The sequence below is a fragment of the Borostomias antarcticus genome (genome assembly GCF_949987555.1).
Source record: "Borostomias antarcticus genome assembly, chromosome: 30".
Lineage (NCBI taxonomy): Eukaryota > Metazoa > Chordata > Actinopteri > Stomiiformes > Stomiidae > Borostomias > Borostomias antarcticus.
The window spans coordinates 1944402-1970276 of record NC_140263.1 but is presented as its reverse complement, the minus strand read 5'-3'; the positions used below and the strand labels follow the sequence as shown (position 1 = coordinate 1970276).

The 25875-nt window shown below is 45.1% G+C and overlaps 1 protein-coding gene across 1 annotated transcript in view; it reads right to left on the bottom strand.

The window, feature by feature from the left end:
- tmem38b (transmembrane protein 38B) overlaps nucleotides 1–19794 on the bottom strand; it is a 28064-nt gene extending 8270 nt beyond the window's left edge. The window contains exons 1-2 of the mRNA XM_084460008.1: nucleotides 19549–19794; nucleotides 2347–2503 (exon numbers count right to left, since the gene is read on the bottom strand). Of these exons, the coding sequence (XP_084316134.1) occupies nucleotides 2347–2503; nucleotides 19549–19672 (281 nt within the window). The 5' untranslated portion in view covers nucleotides 19673–19794. The remainder of the gene's footprint in view (nucleotides 1–2346; nucleotides 2504–19548) is intronic.
- Nucleotides 19795–25875: the final 6081 nt, after the last annotated feature.

Sequence of the window (25875 nt, the reverse complement as noted above, 5' to 3'; positions counted from 1 at the left end):
CTCTGCTCTCCCTCTTCACCCCCTCTTACTACCATCACTGCTGCATTCTGGGATGGGGCAGCTGTATCAGAGCATGAAGGAAGTGTTGGATGCTGCATATTTGCTGTGCAACGCATCCATTGTCCAGTTGTCAAATCTATTTGCCAACAAACTCTTTATGATAGCCAGACACCTCACTGTCCTGAGGTCAGCCTGAACACCTCCCTGTCCTGAGGGTCAGCCTGGACACCTCACTGTCCTGAGGGTCAGCCTGGACACCTCACTGTCCTGAGGTCAGCCTGAACACCTCCCTGTCCTGAGGGTCAGCCTGGACACCTCACTGTCCTGAGGGTCAGCCTGGACACCTCACTGTCCTGAGGGTCAGCCTGGACACCTCCCTGTCCTGAGGGTCAGCCAGACACCTCCCTGTCCTGAGGGTCAGCCTGGACACCTCACTGTCCTGAGGGTCAGCCAGACACCTCACTGTCCTGAGGGTCAGCCAGACACCTCACTGTCCTGAGGGTCAGCCTGGACACCTCACTGTCCTGAGGGTCAGCCTGGACACCTCCCTGTCCTGAGGGTCAGCCAGACACCTCACTGTCCTGAGGGTCAGCCTGGACACCTCCCTGTCCTGAGGGTCAGCCAGACACCTCACTGTCCTGAGGGTCAGCCTGGACACCTCCCTGTCCTGAGGGTCAGCCAGACACCTCCCTGTCCTGAGGGTCAGCCTGGACACCTCACTGTCCTGAGGGTCAGCCTGGACTCCTCACTGTCCTGAGGGTCAGCCTGGACACCTCACTGTCCTGAGGGTCAGCCTGGACTCTGTGACTGCCGTGGCAGAGAGAGGAGTGCTGGTCAAACCGAGGGCGCCCCAGACCTCCCCCTCCCCCTCTACACGTTCCTCTGGCCAGGCAGAGGAACACCGTCAGCGGGAGACTGATCTCGCCACGGTGCTGCATGGCTCCTTCATACTAGCCGCCATCAGACTGTTGAACGCATCCCCTGACTGGCTGGACACTCTGGACCTGAGCCAGCTGGGAGAGAGAGAAGAAGGCCTGCTCTCTTCTGGACAGTCCTTTCTATTTTTAGTTAGTTATTAGTTATTATTGTGAATAGATAACAGCTTACACTTCACTTATTATTATTATTATTCATTAACATGACATGACATCCTCCTGACTTGAATTGAACTGACCCATACTGTGACTAGTCCAGTAATCGATGTGCCTTTTGTTGTCCTACCTGATTAGAGAATTGATTGTGTATTTTTTGTACATTTTGCACATCTTGCATACTGTATATGTAAGGGATAATCAACGAGTAGGCGTGCGTTAATTAAGCAATAAACCACGAGAGGCCGTGTGTTATAGTGATTTTATAACAGCTAGGGGGCGTTGTTAGGCACGACGCAAAGCTTTTATACAACGGTTACTACATCTATTAGTGTAAAATAGACACAGCAATGTAAAATATTAACATTTATTCAAAACGAAGCATCATTCCCTCAATTCCGCCGAGCAAAATAGTTCCCCTAACAAAAGGGTTGCCAAGCAACAACAACAACTACAATGCATTGGATCAAATGGGAGGCGCATTAATACTGAAAATGGAATGATATGCAGTCCCAGGTGTGTGTTACAAAGTATTTTAACACGGCTTCCAGCCAATCAGAATCAGGAACCAGAACTAACCGTTGCATAAACGGTTTTAAGGCACGACGTGGAGGCGAAGAATCACCCGACGTGCAGCGCCTTAAAACCGTTTAACGCACACCTATGAGTTGATTATCCCGCTTTTATACAATGGTTAGTTCTGGTTCTTGATTCTGATTGGCTGGAAGCCGTGTTAAAATACTTTGTAACACACACCTGGGACCGTTCTCCAGAGCACTCGTTTCTGCTGATAGGGGTGTGGAAGTGTTGGAGTCGGACTGATGAGTGCGTTATTGTAATAGGATACGAAAAAGGTGAGGTTGCTACGAGTGGTTGCTACGCAAAGCATAGCCTACCGCTTGATCTTATCAATGGCCTCGTCAATGAGATTGACGGCGCATTAATACTAATTGTTATGCGGTCGCAGCCGTGGGTTACAGAGTATTTTACCACGGCTGCTAGCCAATCAGAATTAAGTATCCAAACTCTCTGTTGTAGAAACTGCCTTTTTGTGCATTACTGTATTGACCTTTTGCCTACTGTGCCTTTTTGTTTGTGTGTTTGGTGTGTGTATTGGTGTGTGTGTGTGTGTGTGTGTGTGTGTGTGTGTGTGTGTGTGTTGCTACAACAAAGAAGTCTCCCCTCAGGGATCAGTAAAGTTGATCTATCTACCGCTCTATCTAGTGTCCCTCCCTCAGGACTGACTGTGACTCACCAGACCAGCGAGGCTATGAGGACGTTGGTGGAGTTGGACAGCGGGGCGATGAGGGGCTCCGCCATCATGAACCCAGCGAGCACAGCTCCTCCGAAGCAGAAGAGCATGGAGCTGAACCAGCAGGCGAACGGGCTCCTCCTGGACACCTCCAGAACCCCTGCAGAACCACCGGGACACAGGACACCGTCAGGACACCGTCATCACCATCATCACCATCATCATCATCATCATCATCATCACCATCATCATCATCATCATCATCATCAGTCATCACCATCATCATCAGATTCTGGTTGTCATACAGACAGCTGATGGTGGTGTTTAGCAGCTGTTGTCAAGTATGCATGTATGTATGTATGTATGTATGTATGTATGTATGTATATATGTGTATTCCTAGACATATCCATTTATACAGACTGGATGTGTGTATATATTCTATTCTATACTACACTAAGAGGACCTTAAATGGGAGGAAAACCCCACAGCCATGATTCAGAAAGCTCAACAGCGTCTCTACTTTCTGAGGACACTCAAGAAAAATCACCTGACCTGTTCTACCAGCGCTCCATTGAGAGGACCTTGACCTATTGCATCACAGCATGGTATGTGAACTGCACGGAGGCCGACAGGAAGTCCCTCCAGAGAGTCATAAGGACTGCCGTAAACATCATGGGACTCCCCCTGCCCACTCTCGATGACATCTTTAGGACCCGCTGCCTACGCCTGGCAGGCAGCATCCTAAAGGACAAAGCCCACCCCTCCCACCACCTCTTCCCCTGCTCCCCTCCGGGAGGCGTTAGAGGGCCTTCACAGCCCACCCCTCCCTCCCACCACCTCTGCTCCCGTCCGGGAGGCGTTAGAGGGCCTTCAAAGCCCGCACCTCCAGGCTGAGAAACAGCTTCTTTGCTAGAGCTGTCATGGAGCTGATCAAACACTCCCCTCCCAGCCCTCTATCACCCTACGGGACTTATAACTCGGACTGAACGGAATATTGATGAAAGAAATATGGGACTGTGCAATTTTCTATGCTCTTATGTTGGTCTTTGTGTGTGTGTGTGTGTGTGTGTGTGTGTGTGTGTGTGCGTGTGTGTGTGTGTGTGTGTGGCTGTGTGGCTGTGAGTATTGTTGTAGAGGAAGCTCTTACGACATTTCGTTATACTTGTATATTGACAATAAAGCTTTCAATTCAATTCAATTATTGCTACTATGCATATTCTGTATCTGCACTTCTAAATCTTTGATGTAATTTTTCCACTGCTGAAACACCAAAGTTCCCCCTAGGGAATCATTAAAGTATATCTATCTATCCAACCATGACAGAGACTAGGGGGCGTGGCTCCCACAGTGAGGTCTGGTGACACGGAAGAGAGACGTCACACTGTTTGAGTAACTTAATGATATATCCGTGACTGGTGTGGGTGAGCAATGTGAGTGTGAACAGATAACTGTGCCGTTAGCTCCTCCCTTCCCTGGTCCACTGCTGGGTAAACATTAACCTGACAGACAGACAGACAGGCAGACAGACAGACAGACAGACAGACAGACAGGCAGACAGACAGACAGACAGGCAGACAGACAGACAGACAGACAGACAGACAGACAGGCAGACAGACAGACAGGCAGGCAGGCAGGCAGGCAGACAGACAGGCAGACAGACAGACAGGCAGACAGACAGGCAGACAGACAGACAGGCAGACAGACAGACAGACAGACAGGCAGACAGGCAGACAGACAGACAGACAGACAGACAGACAGACAGACAGACAGACAGACAGACAGGCAGACAGACGGACAGACAGACAGACAGGGGAGAAGATTCCACTTCTAAAAACATGTTCCAAAAACCCTATCTCAGGTCTCAGTTCTATGTTTGTAGAACATTCCAGACTTGTCCTACTGTCCTACTAGACTAGTCTCGGTGTACCAGTTCTAGAATATGTTCTAGTCTACTCAGTGTTCCAGTTCTAGAACATGTTCTAGTCTACTCAGTGTTCCAGTTCTAGAACATGTTCTAGTCTACTCAGTGTTCCAGTTCTAGAACATGTTCTAGTCTACTCAGTGTTCCAGTTCTAGAACATGTTCTAGTCTACTCAGTGTTCCAGTTCTAGAACATGTTCTAGTCTACTCAGTGTACCAGTTCTAGAATATGTTCTAGTCTACTCAGTGTTCCAGTTCTAGAACATGTTCTAGTCTACTAAGTGTTCCAGTTCTAGAACATGTTCTAGTCTACTCAGTGTTCCAGTTCTAGAACATGTTCTAGTCTACTCAGTGTTCCAGTTCTAGAACATGTTCTAGTCTACTCAGTGTTCCAGTTCTAGAACATGTTCTAGTCTACTCAGTGTTCCAGTTCTAGAACATGTTCTAGTCTACGCAGTGTTCCAGTTCTAGAACATGTTCTAGTCTACTCAGTGTTCCAGTTCTAGAACATGTTCTAGTCTACTCAGTGTTCCAGTTCTAGAACATGTTCTAGTCTACTCAGTGTTCCAGTTCTAGAACATGTTCTAGTCTACTCAGTGTTCCAGTTCTAGAACATGTTCTAGTCTACTCAGTGTTCCAGTTCTAGAACATGTTCTAGTCTACTCAGTGTTCCAGTTCTAGAACATGTTCTAGTCTACTCAATTCAATTCATTGCTTTATTGGAATGGGAAACTGTTACATTGCCAAAGCAAACATCACAAAAATGTTAAAATATGAATGTAAAGTGAATTGAGCGAATAAGTAAGTGTAATGTTTACAAATGTATTTAAATGCTAACTGTGTGTGTATGTACTGTGTGTATGTATTGTGTGTATGTACTGTGTGTGTGTGTACTGTGTGTATATGTCCAGTGATCAGTGTGGTGTGCAGGGATACTGATTGACAGTCTTTACGGTGGCTGTGTTCCATTGGACGTCCTCTTCCTGTCACGACCGCTCACATATCTTGCTGCTGTGTTTGCACATGGCTGCATTTCCCCCAACGGACGGCGTTTTGGGTTACAAAGTCCACTGTGGTCACTGGTATCTGCGTGTTCAGCTCTGATAACTGTGTTTATCAGCGTCTCCACTCCCCACTCAGTACTGAGCCTCTCGTCACCAGAGGAGACGGACGTGTCCTCCTGCTCTCTGACCGTCAGGCGCTGGTCTGTGTGAAGACAGGACTCCAGGGTCAACTCACGTATTGAGACAGGCGTCTGTGAGCAGCTGAACGAGGTCAGACAGGAGACAGAGCTGTTTAACACACTAACGTTGTGTCAACACTGCAGGCGAAGCCCCGCCCACTCTCAGACTGCACCAGCCCACGGGAAGTGGTGGTTACCGGGGCGACCAGGTGCCCTTCCTGTTCCCGGTGTTGGCCGCAGAGTTAGCCTGGTGTCATCGCTAGCGTGCTCGCTAAACCCAGCCTGGTAATCTGGAGGGATTAAAGCCAGATTAGAGAGTCCAGGAGAGGCAGCGAGGACAGGCCGTCTGCAGGTCAGCCTCCCGGACACAGATCATATATATATATACATTCACTGGGGTATAGATCATGTATAAATACACTGGGGTGCACTTTTACTGTACTGGGACTGGAGGATGGGAAGATTCACTAATAACAGAGGTCTCACATGAACATACTGTAGTTACAACCTGACATGTGAGGGGACTATATTAACTCTAACTCTAACCCTAGCATACTGTAGTTACCCACTGAGCAAAGACACGTCTAAAAGACGTCTTTTAGTCTTTTTTGGACGTCCAAAGACATCCAATTAGGAGCCAGAATGAATTTTTTTTTTTACGTTCAGATATTGAAACCGTTTTGCACGTCCACAGAACTCTTAGAGGGGTCCAAGCCAGACGTGTGAATATTGAGGGGTCCAGCAGACGAACAAACGGGGTTCAGGACCGACGGACGTTATTAAGACATGATCTGAACGTCTCCCTGACGTTGCATGTTTGCTGGGTAGACCCTGACTGAGGAGGGGACTATATTAACTCTAACCCTAGCATACTAAACCCTGACTGAGGAGGGACTATATTAACTCTAACTCTAACCCTAGCATACTATAGCTAGACCCTCACATGGACTATCTAACTGTAGCATACTGTAGTTATGGGAGGGGACTGTACTGAATGAAAGCACCTCCTCACATCACTCTCCTATTCCTTTCAATTATTCAACAAGACGGGTGTTTACTGAGTCACAAGAACCTGTAGTTTAGTGGCTAGACAAGTAGGTGGAGAGAGAGGGGGCTGATAGAGAGAGAGAGGGGGGGATAGAGGGAGGAAGGGAGGGGGAAAGAGGGAGATAGAGAGAGAGAGAGAGAGAGGGGGATAGAGGGAGGAAGGGAGGGGGAAAGAGGGAGATAGAGAGAGAGAGAGAGAGAGGGGGATAGAGGGAGGAAGGGAGGGGGAAAGAGGGAGATAGAGAGAGAGAGTGGAGGGGGCAGAGGTTTAAAGGTTTGTCATAGTCTGTTTACATAACTGGCATGACATGATGGAATAGTTAATACCTTCCCTGAGAGAGATAGAGAACAGAGCAGTAGAGTGCATTAGCAACTCTCTCTCTCTCTCACACACACACACACACACACACGCTTACCAATGGACACTTGGTTATGTACACATACATAGTGAGCATGTGTGTGGTTAAAGCCCATTATATCCTCCACAACAACAATAGCAACAACAACAACCTTATTCCAACTGCAATCATTGCAAACCATCAATTGAGGGTGTCTGACAGACAGACAGGCAGATGGCAGCAGGTTACAGGTCTGTGGGTCTCCATGGCCTCCTGGCCATGAAGTGCAGCTTGTAATTATACAGTAAATCCTCTATAAGCACTGTGGTAATGCGTCAAAAAGCATATAAAACCGTATGTCATGCTTCTGATAGTGTTAATAGATGTGTCATAACAGTGACATAACCTAAACCCACCATGTCAAATATGAAGCCCTTATAAGCAGCACTTTATCTAAAGCAACACTAAAGAAGCCAGTCTGCAGGCCTCGGAGGTGACACCCGTCCTGCTCTGAGCGAACCAGCAGATGTACCATCAGAACCACAGAGGAAGAACCAGCAGGTGAACCATCAGAACCACAGAGGAAGAACCAGCAGGTGAACCATCAGAACCACAGAGGAAGAACCAGCAGGTGAACCCTTGGAACCACAGAGGAAGAACCAGCAGGTGAACCCTTGGAACCACAGAGGAAGAACCAGCAGGTGAACCCTTGGAACCACAGAGGAAGAACCAGTAGGTGTACCATTGGAACCACAGAGGAAGAACCAGCAGGTGTACCATCAGAACCACAGAGGAAGAACCAACAGGTGTACCATCAGAACCACAGAGGAAGAACCAACAGGTGTACCCCTCAGAACCTCCAGTAGGTTTACCCTCCAGAACCACAGAGGAAGAACCAGCACGTGTACCATCCGAGCCATAGAGGAAGAAACCGTACACAGGTAGCGTATAGTGTCAGTATTAGCAGGTAGAGTATAGTGTCAGTATTAGCAGGTAGAGTATAGTGGCAGTATTAGCAGGTAGAGTATAGTGGCAGTATTAGCAGGTAGAGTATAGTGGCAGTATTAGCAGGTAGAGTATAGTGGCAGTATTAGCAGGTAGAGTATAGTGTCAGTATTAGCAGGTAGAGTATAGTGGCAGTATTAGCAGGTAGAGTATAGTGGCAGTATTAGCAAGTAGGGTATAGTGGCAGTATTAGCAGGTAGAGTATAGTGGCAGTATTAGCAGGTAGAGTATAGTGGCAGTATTAGCAGGTAGAGTATAGTGGCAGTATTAGCAGGTAGAGTATAGTGGCAGTATTAGCAGGTAGAGTATAGTGGCAGTATTAGCAGGTAGAGTATAGTGGCAGTATTAGCAGGTAGAGTATAGTGGCAGTATTAGCAGGTAGGGTATAGTGGCAGTATTAGCAGGTAGAGTATAGTGGCAGTATTAGCAGGTAGAGTATAGTGGCAGTATTAGCAGGTAGGGTATAGTGGCAGTATTAGCAGCAGTAGTAACAGCAGCCATCAGTGGATCCTGGACAAAGCCTTCCCTGAGGAGGACGTGTCTCCAGTGAGATCCAGTGGATCCCAGTCAGAAGATCCAGTTGATCCCAGTCAGAAGATCCAGTTGATCCCATTCAGAAGATCCTGTGGATCCCAGTCTGAAGGTCTAGTGGATCCCAGTCAGAAGATCCAGTGGATCCCAGTCTGAAGGTCTAGTGTAATGCATTATTTAACCATTTCTCTAGTATTTCCAAACTCATATAATTCTGGAGGAAATATCTATTAGATTGATGGACAAATTACATGAATTACATTTCTATGCGCTCTCCTTGTCTGTGTTTTTTCAGCGTGAGCCATGACTTTCACGGAAATCTCTGATTGGATCTCTTCCCAAATCATCCCTCCCTAACATTTTCATCTAGTTTTTATTTGTTGATAAAAATGACAACAGATTTCATTCATTCATTCAGATTCATAGTTTTTGTCATCATAAATTAGCTTTTATTTAGATATCGTCTCGCGAATCATTTTCGTCATAGTTTTCGTCTCCGAAATTAACATTGGACTATGTACATGATTATGCAAACACAGCCTAGACCAGGGGTGTCGATCGTGATGGACCAGTAGATCTCAGAGGCTATGCGGGTAGATCTCTATGCTGGTAGGTCTCTATGCTGGTAGGTCTCTATGCTGGTAGATCTCTATGCTGGTAGATCTCTATGCGGGTAGATCTCTATGCTTGTAGATCTCTATGCTGGTAGATCTCTATGCTGGTATCTCTATGCTGGTAGATCTCTATGCTGGTAGATCTCTATGCTGGTAGATCTCTACGCTGGTAGATCTATGCTGGTAGATCTCTATGCTGGTAGATCTCTGTGCTGGTAGATCTCTACGCTGGTAGATCTCTGTGCTGGTAGATCTCTATGCGGGTAGATCTCTATGCTGGTAGATCTCTATGCTGGTATCTCTATGCTGGTAGATCTCTATGCTGGTAGATCTCTATGCGGGTAGATCTCTATGCGGGTAGATCTCTATGCTGGTAGATCTACGCTGGTAGATCTCTGTGCTGGTAGATCTCTATGCTGGTAGATCTCTATGCTGGTAGATCTCTATGCGGGTAGATCTCTATGCTGGTAGATCTCTATGCTGGTAGATCTCTCTGCTGGTAGATCTCTATGCTGGTAGATCTCTATGCGGGTAGATCTCTATGCTGGTAGAACTCTATGCTGGTAGATCTCTATGCTGGTAGATCTCTATGCGGGTAGATCTCTATGCTGGTAGAACTCTATGCTGGTAGATATCTATGCTGGTAGATCTCTGTGCTGGTAGATCTCTATGCTGGTAGATCTCTATGCTGGTAGATCTCTGTGCTGGTAGATCTCTATGCTGGTAGATCTCTGCTGGTAGATCTCTATGCTGGTAGATCTCTATGCTGGTAGATCTCTGTGCTGGTAGATCTCTATGCTGGTAGATCTCTATGCGGGTAGATCTCTATGCTGGTAGATCTCTCTGCTGGTAGATCTCTGCTGGTAGATATCTATGCTGGTAGATCTCTATGCGGGTAGATCTCTATGCTGGTAGATCTCTATGCTGGTAGATCTCTCTGCTGGTAGATCTCTGCTGGTAGATCTCTATGCTGGTAGATCTCTGTGCTGGTAGATCTCTATGCTGGTAGATCTCTCTATGCTGGTAGATCTCTATGCTGGTAGATCTCTATGCTGGTAGATCTCTCTGCTGGTAGATCTCTGCTGGTAGATCTATATACTGGTAGATCTCTATGCTGGTAGATCTCTATGTTGGTAGATCTCTATGCTGGTAGATCTCTATGCTGGTAGATCTCTATGCTGGTAGTTCTCTATGCTGGTAGATCTCTATGCTGGTAGATCTCTCTGGTAGATCTCTATGCTGGTAGATCTCTATGCTGGTAGATCTCTATGCTGGTAGATCTCTGTGCTGGTAGATCTCTCTGCTGGTAGATCTCTGCTGGTAGATCTCTATGCTGGTAGATCTCTATGCTGGTAGATCTCTGTGCTGGTAGATCTCTCTAAGCTGGTAGATCTCTATGCGGGTAGATCTCTATGCTGGTATCTCTATGCTGGTAGATCTCTATGCTGGTAGATCTCTCTGCTGGTAGATCTCTATGCTGGTAGATCTCTATGCTGGTAGATCTCTGTGCTGGTAGATCTCTATGCTGGTAGATCTCTATACTGGTAGATCTCTATGCTGGTAGATCTCTCTGCTGGTAGATCTCTATGCTGGTAGATCTCTATGCTGGTAGATCTCTGTGCTGGTAGATCTCTATGCTGGTAGATCTCTATACTGGTAGATCTCTATGCTGGTAGATCTCTCTGCTGGTAGATCTCTATGCTGGTAGATCTCTATGCTGGTAGATCTCTGTGCTGGTAGATCTCTATGCTGGTAGATCTCTATACTGGTAGATCTCTATGCTGGTAGATCTCTATGCTGGTAGATCTCTATGTTGGTAGATCTCTATGCTGGTAGATCTCTATGTTGGTAGATCTCTATGCTGGTAGATCTCTATGCTGGTAGATCTCTATGCTGGTAGTTCTCTGTGCTGGTAGATCTCTATGCTGGTAGATCTCTATGTTGGTAGATCTCTATGCTGGTAGATCTCTGTGCTGGTAGATCTCTATGCTGGTAGATCTCTGTGCTGGTAGATCTCTCTATGCTGGTAGATCTCTATGTGGGTAGATCTCTATGCTGGTATCTCTATGCTGGTAGATCTCTGTGCTGGTAGATCTCTATGTGGGTAGATCTCTATGCTGGTAGATCTCTCTGCTGGTAGATCTCTATGCTGGTAGATCTCTATGCTGGTAGATCTCTCTGCTGGTAGATCTCTAAGCTGGTAGATTGCGAGCCATTCAAAAGAAAATACATAAAAAGTTGACTTGATGAAGCGCATTGAGGTTGCATGTGCGGAAACAAGCAGTCACGCCACCTCTCTCGTTGGCCAAATGAGCTACTTTCTCCTCCTGCTGCTTTGTAGATTACAAGTATGACCTTGTGTACTGTAGTTTAGCTGAGTATATTAATGGTTTAATCATGTGTGTGCTGATCTAATCATTGTTTAGTCTTGTTTTTGCAGCTGCTACAACTCGTTTTATGGGCTACAATCTATTTTGTAACACGGTAAACTAGAGTGCTGAGAGTAGCCAAGGAAAATCCACCAAAAACCCCCAAATAGTCAGGATTATGCAACCCTGGTTGATTCCATTCAGTGCGAGTGGTGCATTGTGCTGTGTGATTGAGTCATTTCAGTAGGCTAAAGACACCGCCGATAGTTTCAAAGTAGCTCACAAGCCAAAAAGTGTGGGCACTCCCGGCCTAGACAATCCTCTTTCAGCTAGGCACACTGTTACGCCTGTTATCCTAATCCATATTGAAGTTGATGTTTCGGCAAGCTGCTCGAGGATGATCAATCGAGATCAACACAGAGTAGATCAATACCATTACCTCCTGAGAGCTGATCACAGAGGTTACTGCTGGAGGAATCAGAGAGCTGTACAGTAGGTTGGACTCTGAGCCCCAGTCATTGCTATAGAACTACCTTTGAAGTCATGAGCTCAAGATCTTGTCAGAGATGTTTCTCGGGCAGATTTGAGGCAAAGAATCCTGGTGTTTGTAGAATAACTAATTCAGCCTGTGATCCACTGATACGGTGTGATGTCAGTTCATGCAGACAGCAGTGAAAAGCAGAGCGGGGTGGTGAGTGAGGGCAGCCAGCATGACCGTCCGGCACAGCCAGGCAACCAGCAGCGCAGACTGCACACAAGGCCTGTACGTGTTCAGCATGTAAACAAGGCTTGGCTCTGTCAACATGTTCAGGGTTCCTGACCACGGTGTTAGTGTAGATCAGAGAGCCGACGGGCTGGGGGGTCCAGACCCCTCTCCGCACACAGAAGAGCTTTAGAAGAGAGGCTCTAGCGCAGAACCTGGTACGGAACATAAAGGAAGGATGTGTCAGATACGTCGCATGTGGCTTGATTCTCACAGACACCGTTTATCCGCCAGGATCCACAGTGTTTGCCTGGCGGACGTCATCCCTCGACTAAACACAGACTTCGTTTGTTTATTTGTTGGCCGTTGCTGTAAACCGGTGCTTGTGTCATTATGACAGGAGATTACACGCTATGATGGACTCTAAAAGAGGAAGGCTTGCTGCTGGCCAATCACGACCGTGTGAATAAACATGACCTAACTCTGGCTAGGGGTCCAACCAACAATCACCAGACTGTAGGTCCTTATCACATAACTATATTTTAGCCAGGTTTGGAAGAGCTTGTTTAGCTTTCTAGATGAACATATGTATTTGCATAACTCAGGAGAGGCACCCTAACTTTAATTATACATGTAGGCCTGTATTACTATTATTATTACTACTGTATTATTATGATTATGATTATGATTATTATTATATGTATTTACTATTATATGTATTACTAATACTATTCCTAATTATTATTATTATTATTATTTACTATTATATGTATTACTAATACTACTCCTAATTATAATTATTATTATTATTATTATTATCTGTATTGCATCACTACATCACTGCACTTCTGCTGGGCTGTTTTGCCTACAGTATGATTTGCATGGAGCACATATGAAGTCTCCGACGCAAATTCAGCCAAGGCACGTACGTCAGCCGGGGTCAGCAGAGGTTAATCTGTCACGCATGACGCAGCACCAGCTGACTGTAGCTGTCATAGCATTGGTCAGCTCACCAGAGCGCAGGTATTTAAGCTGTCAAAACATGTCATTATTCGCGCTTGCTTACTGCTGTCGTAATTGCATGCTCGCCCCACCACCTCCCCTGCTCCTCCTGCGTATGTATGTCGTCTGTTGTCGTCATTGCTCTCTGTCCGGGGTAGTTTGCAGGTATTCCACCGGCGTCGGCCGGTGGATGCCAGAGTAGCCGCTAGCTGGTCTCTGTGGCTATCCGTGGCGGGCGCCATGGACACAGAGGCGCGAGTGCTGTATCTCCCGCGGAACCCACGAAGCGTCGGCCCGTGGGGACCGGGGACTATAATGTACAGCAGTCCTCCTGTGGCACTCTTTGACGGTCTTAGTGGGCTGAGTTACCTCCGAGCGTCTTCCCGATCGCGGCCCACTCTGATCGTCATTGAGGCAGGGGGCTAGATGCCGTTCCCCCTGGCTGTCTGGGCCAAGGGCTTGGCCCAGAGGGGGGGAACACCTAGATTGCCTCCCCCTGCTAACGCGCTCCACGCGCGTGGAGCGCTTCCACGCCGGTGGGCAGGGAGCCCCCCGGACAGAGCACACCGCCAAAATTCATATGCATGTATTATGCCGCTTGTATAATTATGCTGCTTGTATAATAAATGTTCAAATTTGACAAAAGTGATCTTGTCTGAATTAGTTACATGCAAGTCAAACCAGCCAGGAGGAGGAAGAGAGAAGTTTTGCATCTCAGATCTACTGGAGGTGTTTGTCACGAGGTGCTGTAGTTGTCTCTGTGGTCCTACCCCTCTCTGAGGCTGCGTCTCAATAGTGTGACATGCCATCCTTTTCCCTGTCTCTTTCTCTTCATGTCTATAGAAACGCTGGCCTCGTGACACCATCTGGATTTAGCAAGCTCACATTCTGTTTCTCTCGCAGATCAGTGTGGATAGACATGCGTTTGTTCCAGATCAGAAGACGATCTCGTCTATCAGCGTTGGTTCGGAGGAATTTGAAATGCAAACAGCTACAGGGTGCAGACCATCCAGAATCCCTTCTCCCTCTAACTTCCTCAGTGATAGAACTCTCACTCTCTCCCTCTTTCTTTCTTTCTTTCTTTCTCTCTCTCGCTCTCCCTTTCTCTCTCTCTTTCTTCCTCTGGTCTAAATCTCCACAGTGTCTAGCTTGTTGACATGTCAACTTTTTGATGTGGCAATACATTTTTGAATTGAATTGAGGGACTGTATACTTATTTAGGGGTGTTAATAATGCTTTTAAATCTCTTATTGTTCAGTCTCAATCCTCACTGCTGCGATATTATAGCCTAATATTATAGCCTAACTGTTCACCTTATTTATTTAGCACTATGTATGTTGTAAGAGATGAATGGTTGTAAACTCCATGAACTCAGGTATACTGCCATTCATTTAAACACTTTCCTCTGCTTCCCAACCACCATCTCATTTACTTCATGTTGCTGCATCTTTTGTTTTATTCTTTAACGTTTTTTGAGCACAATCAACTTTTACCAAGAGGACAAAATCAAGTCCATCCAGTCACCCGACTTGGTCCTTGAGCGCAGCGCGTCATAGAAATTGTAGTTTCACGTTTCACCACCTCCTTTGTAATTCACCACCTCCCTCAACCTTTCACATAGACAGGATGACCTTTCCAGGAGGTCAAGACACCTAGACGATGTCTGCTCCATCCTTTGTCCCTACAAGAATTACCGCCTTCTTTTCACGCGAGTGGTCGGTCAAGCTGTTTATCAAACGAAGACGATAGTTTATTCTGGTGTTTACAATTTGCAAAAAGGATTCTAAACAGGAAGTAATTCAAGCTCAGAATAAATGAATGAAACAGGGGGTGTCGTCTTATAGTCGTGGTAGAGGAAGTGATGTCAATCAGGACAAACGGTACGGGGAAGTGATGTCACACAGGACAAATGGTAGTTTAACAGACTGGTCTCTGAGAACGAACTAAAAAGGAAGTTCACACAAGTTGTAAAATAATAAACTAAGGCAGAACAGTCAGGTGGGAAAACAGAAAAGAACAAATTGTGGGAGTAACACCAGGTAACACATTGGTGAGACTGACATTTCAAGTTCAACAACTCACACACACAACCAAACCAATTCCTAGGCTATTGTTCAATGATTACTGATAAGCAGGGTGGGAATTACACCACGGCCATGACCGTCGAAGCCCCTCCCTCTGGCCGTGATAACCCGAAATAACTGTACCCCCTGCGACCCCCGTGGCTTATGAGCCCCTGCTACCATCTAAATCTCAAGGTTGCTTTAAAAGCATCAGTGGTCTCCTGTTGTTTTCTTGATATTCCTAAATGAATTCAGTTGAGGCTACATTGATGTCAATGTATCAATGCACCAGTGGTACACCTGTAGCCTGCTAGTGGCTTTGATGTAATGTGAAACTGGCACACGTAACCAGCTGTAAGGACTGCTGCTTCGTTGAGCGCAAGCAAGCAATTCAAATCCTCTTATTTCACTCAATGGCCTTTGTGCCTTGGCATGTGACCTTTGTACCCTAAAAAATTGAGTGACACCGAAGGCCAAAAGGCCTTGCCCCTAAAATGACCAAATTCCTAACCCTGCTGAAATGGATTGCTGGCATAAACCCATTCAATACCTCTCGTCATATTTAAGTCTCATCATAATATGGGATCTATAACGTGAGGGAATGGATGAAGGACTTAAAATGGACTGATTATAAGGACTATATATTGGAACATTTGGACAGAATTAGATTATTAAATAGAAAGTATTCATAAAGAAAAGGGCAGGAGTGCTAGGAAGGTCAGACAGGTGTGATGAAGGAGCGGGAGCCCAAACTGAGCAGGGAAGCCCCCCCACGCAGAGCCTATAGCACCATATCTCTATACTTTTATTTGAACAAGAGAATATTATTATTTGAAGTGTCTACTCTTGTTTGGGTTATGATTTCAAATGTCTACCTTTTGGGGGGAAACTGTAAACATTGAATGGCTACAGTTTAAGTTAATTCTACATTCTTATCCGCTTGCTGTTTTTTTGCGTGACTCCTGTTATTCTTATTTCCAAATGTATATTAACTATAGTATCCACTAAGATACTATATAGCTCAAACTCCTAAATCACCTGTTAGATTATAGTATCCACTAAAATACTATATAGCTCAAACTCCTAAATCACCTGTTTGATTTTTATAATGTGAAGTGAACACAGCGTTACAGTGTAGACATTTCCTATAGTTTTTTTTTTTTTTTTTTTAAAGCCACCGGATCTGCCTATTATACTAGAACAGATCTGCCTATTATACTAGAACAGATCTACCTATTACACTAGAACAGATCTGTCTATTACACTAGAACAGATCTATTACACTAGAACAGATCTATTACACTAGAACAGATCTATTACACTAGAACAGATCTATTACACTAGAACAGATCTATTACACTAAAACAGATCTGCCTATTACACTAGAACAGATCTATTACACTAGAACAGATCTATTACACTAGAACAGATCTATTACACTAGAACAGATCTATTACACTAGAACAGATCTATTACACTAGAACAGATCTATTACACTAAAACAGATCTATTACACTAAAACAGATCTATTACACTAAAACAGATCTGCCTATTACACTAGAACAGATCTATTACACTAGAACAGATCTATTACACTAGAACAGATCTATTACACTAGAACAGATCTATTACACTAGAACAGATCTGTCTATTACACTAGAACAGATCTATTACACTAGAACAGATCTTTTACACTAGAACAGATCTATTACACTAGAACAGATCTGTCTATTACACTAGAACAGATCTGTCTATTACACTAGAACAGATCTATTACACTAGAACAGATCTATTACACTAGAACAGATCTATTACACTAGAACAGATCTATTACACTAGAACAGATCTATTACACTAGAACAGATATATTACACTAGAACAGATCTGTCTATTACACTAGAACAGATCTGCCTATTACACTAAAACGCAGCTCTGGATTTCGAGCACCAAAACAACGTATCGATCCGCCTCCGGTTTCTATCTTGTCTTAGTGTAATTAGTGTAATTGCTCGGCGCAAACGTAGGTCATTCTCGAGGAAAACACAGAAAAACGCAGTAGTGTAATCCAGGCCTCAGTGAAACTGCTCTTTCATGAAGCTAAATACATGAATAAACGGAAATGTCATTAAAAATGCAGTCAGATGGTTCCTAGTGGAGATCCTAGCCAGATCTCACATGTCTAAATATAGACGGCGCTCGAGAATCATACAGGCTATGGAAAGAGAGGGGGTGTCTTCCTGGAACATTCCTTTCCTTTCTGGGCAGAAGATGCTGAGATTCCAGGAAGTTCTCTGGTGTGATTGTGTGTCATTGATAACCAGGTGAATGTGTATTGGCTGAACACCTCGTATTGTCTCTCAGAGTTGGAAACCCTTCATCGCTGTCATCCTCTTACCTAGATCAGTTTTGTTCAGGAATCCAATCTCTCTTTTCTAAGTACTACTGTACCCTTCACTCCACAACTTAGGATATTCCCCATACAACATACCAATCACCACGGTGTCCCATGACCACACACACACACAACACACACACACACACACAGCACACACACACACACACCATGTATACCATACCCTGCTATACATATGCCTTCTGTAGCAACAGAAAGATGATATGGTGACCTATTGTTTATTGTGTTGACTGACCCAGGATATTTTGAGAGGGGGGCGAGGGGGGAGGAGACTGGGGGCCTCTCTCTCTCTCTCTCTCTCTCTCTCTCTCTCTCTCTCTCTCTCTCTCCCTCCACCTGTGTTGCTTGGGGGACCTACTCACTCACTTACACAATCACTAAGCTGGAACACTCACTCAAGATCCCTCTCTCTTCCCCTCTCCCTCCTCTCTCTCTCTCTCTCCCCTCCACCCCTCTCTCTCTCTCTCTCCCCTCCACCCCTCTCTCTCTCTCTCCCCTCCACCCCTCTCTCTCTCTCCCCTCCACCCCTCTCTCTCTCTCTCTCCCCTCCACCCCTCTCTCTCTCTCTCTCTCCCCTCCACCCTTCTCTCTCTCACTCCCTCCCTCCATCTCTCCAGGCTCAGATAGTTGCAAATAGAGGATCAAAGGGTTAAAGGTTCAGGAAAACTCAAATGCCTCACAAGCCAAACTAACGTCTAAAATAGCCCAATTGTGTGTGTGTGTGTGTGTGTGTGTGTGTGTGTGTGTTTGTAAAGGTCAACCCTGGATAGTAAAGTGCAGCTGTCTCTGTCCTACAGACGGATCACCAGGTGGCTGTGCTCCAGGCATCTCTGAGGTACAATGGGAGGCTGCTAAATAAAGGTTTTACGTTTCACGCGGTGTGACGGTATTTATATCCACTCAGAGCAAGCTAATACCAGCGAAGGATATCATATCATCTTACTACCACTTGCGCAGTGGCCTTATATCATGTGAGTACAGGGAGGGGGACAGTGATGTAGTCTACAGGCACTGTGCCATCACGCTTAAGTGCTAGTATGTTTATTACTGCGCTTGTACTGTAAAATGATATGTGACTTTCAGCCACTTAGTTTGTCAATTAAAACTACACTATGCCTGCCAGACGCCTCCACTCTCCTGGGAACATTGTGAGGCCATTGTCCTCTCCTACATAATACCTACATACGTCACACATTACGCTTCAGGCAGAACCACAATATGAGAACTAATTAATAACTTGATCTGTGTGTGTGTGTGTGTGTGTGTGTGTGTGTGTGTGTGTGTGTGTGTGTGAGTGAGTGAGTCTGTGTGTGTGTGTGTGTGTGTGTGAGTGAGTGAGTCTGTGTGTGTGTGTGTGTGTGTGTGTGTGTGTGTGTGTGTGTGTGAGTGAGTGAGTCTGTGTGTGTGTGTGTGTGTGTGTGTGTGTGTGTGTGTGTGTGTGTGTGAGTGAGTGAGTCTGTGTGTGTGTGTGTGTGTGTGTGTGTGTGTGTTGTGAGAGCTTCTTGTTCATTTGTTTTAATTTCCTGTTTGAATATGTGCTTAAGACAGCCGCGCGAGCTCCTTCTAACCTAAGGGACAGTTATGTGACTCATCTGCCTCATCACATGAAGTGTGTCTCTATAAACATTCAACTAGACTGGGTCCAAACAAAGACTGATTCTGTATTCTGTTTATTGATAAATATAAATTTAGAAGCGGACAGTGGTAATCTCCACAGTGTGTGTGTGTGTGTGTGTGTGTGTGTGTGTGTGTGTGTGTGTGTGTGTGTGTATGTTTAACAATAGCAGTATAGCACTCACAACTTCAGTTATGTCAGTAAACTATGTCATGTTATGTCATGAAACGAGTGAAGCTACTGGTCGAAATTCTTCACAGACCAAAAACGTGCAGCAGGAACAATTGTAAAAAGGTAAAACACGATAAAAAGTCAGATAGGTTTCTCCTTAAGGCTGTTATATATCTTACCTGGCTGCTCTCTCAGAGCCATAATAAACCTCCACCAGGCTGTTCTCTTACCTGGCTGTTCCCTCAAACTCATCACGGACACGGCGTAGTGCGCTACGTCGAAGTACGGAAACATGCTGAGCCCCGCCAGCCCGTGGGACAGCCCGTCCAGGTCCAGCAGACTGAACACATCCATACTTCTTCCTCCTGAAGAGCCCTGCTAATACTGGGTCTCTGGTCCCGGTGTGATGGTAACAGCCCGTCCGGTTCTGAGCATCAGGGGAAGCCGGTTGGTCGGTTGGTCGGTGTGTGTTCGGAGCCCCGGAGCACAGCTGTGTGTGACGGCGCCGTGCGTCAACAGCTGGTTAACTGGTCCCGGGAGACACACCTCTGGTCGGGGGGGAGCAGATCTGTAGGTGGCGGGATGGGCCTCAGCAGCGGGATGGGCCTCGGAGGGATGGGCCTCAGCGGGATGGGCCTCGGAGGGATGGGCCTCAGCATCCCCGCCGTCAGCGTCAGAGCAGCTCGAGAGCGGAGCGCTCGCGACGGCTGGTGTCCCGTCATACGGGGGGCGGAGCCAGTTTTGGGGCTTTGTGATTGGAGATCGGTTGTGTGTGTGGCTCGTGAGGTAATGCGATTGGTCCACAGAATCTCGGAAACACGTGTGTCTCACACACACACACACACATACACAGATACACACACACACACACACACACACAGGCTCAGTGCTGTGAGCCTGTGTTTTTTGTTTCAAGTGTAGTATATTTTTATACTGTATTACATCAATAAATTTGTATTACTCTCATGTAGTAATCATTTGATTAAGAATAATGAATAAACTTCACTTCAGTAGGAACTTTGTTAACTTGAGTAGTTTAACATGTAGAGGACAACAGATGTCCTGTCCTGAGTAATCATTCCTTTGTCCCTGAGTCAATAAAGATAACACCTCTGAAGAAGAAGTCAGTTAGTCTACAGTTGTAACGTGATCTTAGGAGGACACAGGAAGAACCCAAAATTGCCCCCATGTCCGGAGGGGGGCAGGGCTCAGTGACCTGTTGACCAATTACAAGACTAGTTGATCAGATCTGTGTTAATGAACATCCCTTGTATGCAAATATGTTTGTCATATGAAACCTGGCCTGAAGCCAGGACATATAAACTCGGATACCACCTTGTGAACTTTAGTATTGCCGAAGATTTGACCTGTGTGAGGCGTGCTCAATAAATGGTTGATTTGACCGCATTTTCCTCCTGAAGTACTTTTTTAACCCAAAAGTGAAGAATTGAAATATACCACACAAGATTCAGGGTACAGGACAGGACAGTACAAACACATGACGGTGCAAATGCAAAACAAAACAGTGAAAAAGGTTGTGTGACTGTACTGCTCAGTGCTCAACAAGCTACAACTAGCCAACCTGCCCACAATGGAGAAAAGAGCTATAAAAACAATTGACCACTTCTTCATAAAAAAAATATAAAACTTGCATAAGCAATGCTAATGAAGAAGCTACCACTCGAAATGACAGCGCAGCAGGTGCAATCAAATGCAGAAGTGCTCCAGAGGCTATCGGAGCTAGCACTAGCACTAACACTAACACTAACACTAACACTAACACTAGCACTAGCACTAACACTAGCACTATCACTAGCACTAACACTAGCACTAACACTAGCACTAACACTAACACTAGCACTAACACTAGCACTAACACTAACACTAGCACTAGCACTAGCACTAGCACTAACACTAGCACTAACACTAGCACTAGCACTAACACTAGCACTAACACTAACACTATCACTAACACTAGCACTAACACTAACACTAGCACTACCACTAGCACTAACACTAGCACTAACACTAGCACTAACACTAGCACTAGCACTAACACTAACACTAGCACTAACACTAGCACTAACACTAGCACTAACACTATCACTAGCACTAACACTAACACTAGCACTAACACTAGCACTAACACTAACACTAGCACTACCACTACTACTGGCACTAACACTAGCACTAGCACTAACACTAACACTAGCACTAACACTAACACTAGCACTAACACTAACACTAGCACTAACACTAACACTAACACTAGCACTAACTAGCACTAACACTAGCACTAACACTAGCACTAACACTAACACTAACACTAACACTAGCACTAACACTAGCACTAACACTAGCACTAACACTAGCACTAGCACTATCACTAACACTAGCACTAGCACTAACACTAACACTAACACTAGCACTAGCACTAACACTAGCACTAGCACTAACACTAACACTAACACTATCACTAACACTAGCACTAGCACTAACACTATCACCAACACCAGCACCAACACCAGCACTAACACTAGCACTAGCACTAACACTAACACTAACACTAGCACTAGCACTAACACTAGCACTAGCACTAACACTAGCACTAACACTAACACTAGCACTAGCACTAGCACTAACACTAACACTAGCACTAACACTAGCACTAACACTAGCACTAGCACTAACACTATCACTAACACTAACACTAGCACTAACACTATCACTAACACTAGCACTAGCACTAACACTAGCACTAACACTAGCACTAGCACTAGCACTAGCACTAACACTATCACTAACACTAACACTAGCACTAACACTAGCACTAACACTAACACTACCACTAGCACTAGCACTAGCACTAGCACTAGCACTAACACTAGCACTAACACTAGCACTAACACTAACACTAGCACTAACACTAACACTAGCACTAGCACTAACACTAACACTAGCACTAACTAGCACTAACACTAGCACTAACACTAGCACTAACACTAACACTAACACTAGCACTATCACTATCACTAGCACTAACACTAACACTAGCACTAACACTAGCACTAGCACTAACACTAGCACTAACACTAGCACTAGCACTAACACTAACACTAACACTAGCACTAGCACTAACACTAACACTAACACTAGCACTAACACTAGCACTAGCACTAGCACTAACACTAGCACTAACACTAACACTAGCACTAACACTAGCACTAACACTAACACTAGCACTAACACTAGCACTAACACTAGCACTAGCACTAACACTAACACTATCACTAACACCAACACCAACACCAGCACCAGCACTAACACTAACACTAGCACTAACACTAGCACTAACACTAGCACTAACACTAGCACTAGCACTATCACTAACACTAGCACTAACACTAACACTATCACTAACACTAGCACTAACACTAGCACTAGCACTAACACTAGCACTAACACTAACACTAACACTAGCACTAGCACTAACACCAACACCAACACCAGCACTAACACTAGCACTAACACTAGCACTAACACTAGCACTAACACTATCACTAACACTAGCACTAACACTAGCACTAGCACTAACACTAGCACTAACACTAGCACTAGCACTAACACTAGCACTAACACTAGCACTATCACTAACACTAACACTAGCACTAACACTAACACTAGCACTAACACTAACACTAGCACTAGCACTAACACTAGCACTAACACTAGCACTAACACTAGCACTAACACCAACACCAGCACTAACACTAACACTAGCACCAACACCAGCACCAACACCAGCACCAACACCAGCACTAACACTAGCACTAACACTAACACTAGCACCAGCACAAGCACTAACACTAGCACTAGCACCAGCACTAGCACTAACACTAGCACTAACACTAGCACTAACACTAGCACCAGCACCAACACCAACACTAGCACTAACACTAGCACTAACACTATCACTAGCACTAACAATAGCACTAACACTAGCACTAACACCAGCACTATCACTAGCACTGGCACTAGCACTAACACTAACACTAACACTAGCACTAACACTAACACTAGCACTAGCACCAACACTAACACTAGCACTAGCACTAACACTAGCACTATCACTATCACTAACACTAACACTAACACTAGCACTAACACTAGCACCAGCACCAGCACCAACACCAGCACTAGCACTAACACTAACACTAACACTAGCACTAACACTAGCACTAACACTAGCACTAGCACTAGCACTAACACTAACACTAGCACTAACACTAGCACTAACACTAGGACTAGCACTAACACTAACACTAACACTAGCACTAACACTAGCACTAACACTAGCACTAACACTAACACTAGCACTAACACTAGCACTAGCACTAGCACTAGCACTAACACTAGCACTAACACTAACACTAGCACTAGCACTAACACTAGCACTAACACTAGCACTAACACTAGCACCAGCACCAACACTAACACTAGCACTAACACTAACACTAGCACTAGCACTAACACTAACACTAACACTAGCACTAGCACTAACACTAACACTAACACTAGCACTAACACTAACACTATCACTAGCACTAACACTAGCACTAGCACTAACACTAGCACTAGCACCAGCACTAGCACTAGCACTAACACTAGCACTAACACTAGCACTAACACTATCACTAACACTAGCACTAACACTAGCACTAACACTAGCACTAGCACTAGCACAAGCACCACACTAGCACTAGCACCACACTAGCACTAGCACTAACACTAACACTAGCACTATCACTATCACTATCACTATCACTATCACTAGCACTAGCACTAGCACTAGCACTAACACTAACACTAGCACTAACACTAACACTAGCACTAACACTAACACTAACACTAGCACTAACACTAGCACTAACACTAGCACTAGCACTAGCACTAACACTAGCACTAGCACCACACTAGCACTAACACTAGCACTAACACTAGCACTAGCACTAACACTAGCACTAACACTAGCACTAACACTATCACTAGCACTAACACTAGCACTAACACTAGCACTAACACTAACACTATCACTATCACTAACACTAGCACTAACACTAACACTAACACTAGCACTAACACTAACACTAGCACTAACACTAGCACTAACACTAGCACTAGCACTAGCACTAACACTAGCACTAACACTAGCACTATCACTAACACTAGCACTAACACTAGCACTAGCACTAACACTAACACTAGCACTAACACTAGCACTAACACTAACACTAGCACTAACACTAACACTAGCACTAACACCAACACCAACACCAGCACTAACACTAACACCAGCACCAACACCAGCACCAACACCAGCACTAACACTAACACTAGCACTAACACTAGCACCAGCACTAGCACTAACACTAGCACCAGCACTAGCACTAACACTATCACTAACACTAGCACTAACACTAGCACCAACACCAGCACTAGCACTAACACTATCACTAACACTAGCACTAGCACTAGCACTAGCACTAACACTAGCACTAACACTAACACTAGCACTAACACTATCACTAGCACTGGCACTAGCACTAGCACTATCACTAACACTAGCACTAGCACTAACACTAACACTAACACTAGCACTAACACCAGCACCAGCACTAACACTAGCACTAACACTAACACTAACACTAACACTAACACTAGCACTAACACTATCACTAACACTAGCACTAGCACTAACACTAACACTAGCACTAACACTAACACTAGCACTAGCACTAACACTAGCACTAGCACTAACACTAGCACTAACACTATCACTAGCACTAGCACTAACACTAGCACTATCACTAGCACTAACACTAGCACTAACACCAACACCAACACCAGCACCAACACCAGCACTAGCACTAGCACTAGCACTAGCACTATCACTAGCACTAACACTAGCACTAACACTAGCACTAGCACTAACACTAGCACTAACACTAACACTAACACTAGCACTAGCACTAGCACTAACACTAACACTAGCACTAGCACTAACACTAGCACTAGCACTAACACTAACACTAACACCAACACCAACACCAACACTAACACTAACACCAGCACCAACACCAGCACCAGCACTAGCACTAGCACTAACACTAACACTAACACTAACACTAACACTAGCACTAACACTAGCACCAGCACTAACACTAGCACTAGCACCAGCACTAGCACTAACACTAGCACTAACACTAGCACTAACACCAGCACCAACACCAACACTAACACTAGCACTAACACTAACACTATCACTAGCACTAACACTAGCACTAGCACTAACACTAGCACTAACACTAACACTAGCACTAACACTAGCACTGGCACTAGCACTAACACTAGCACTAACACTAACACTAGCACTAACACTAGCACTAGCACTAGCACCAACACTAACACTAACACTAGCACTAGCACTATCACTAACACTATCACTAACACTAACACTAACACTAGCACTAACACTAACACTAGCACCAGCACCAACA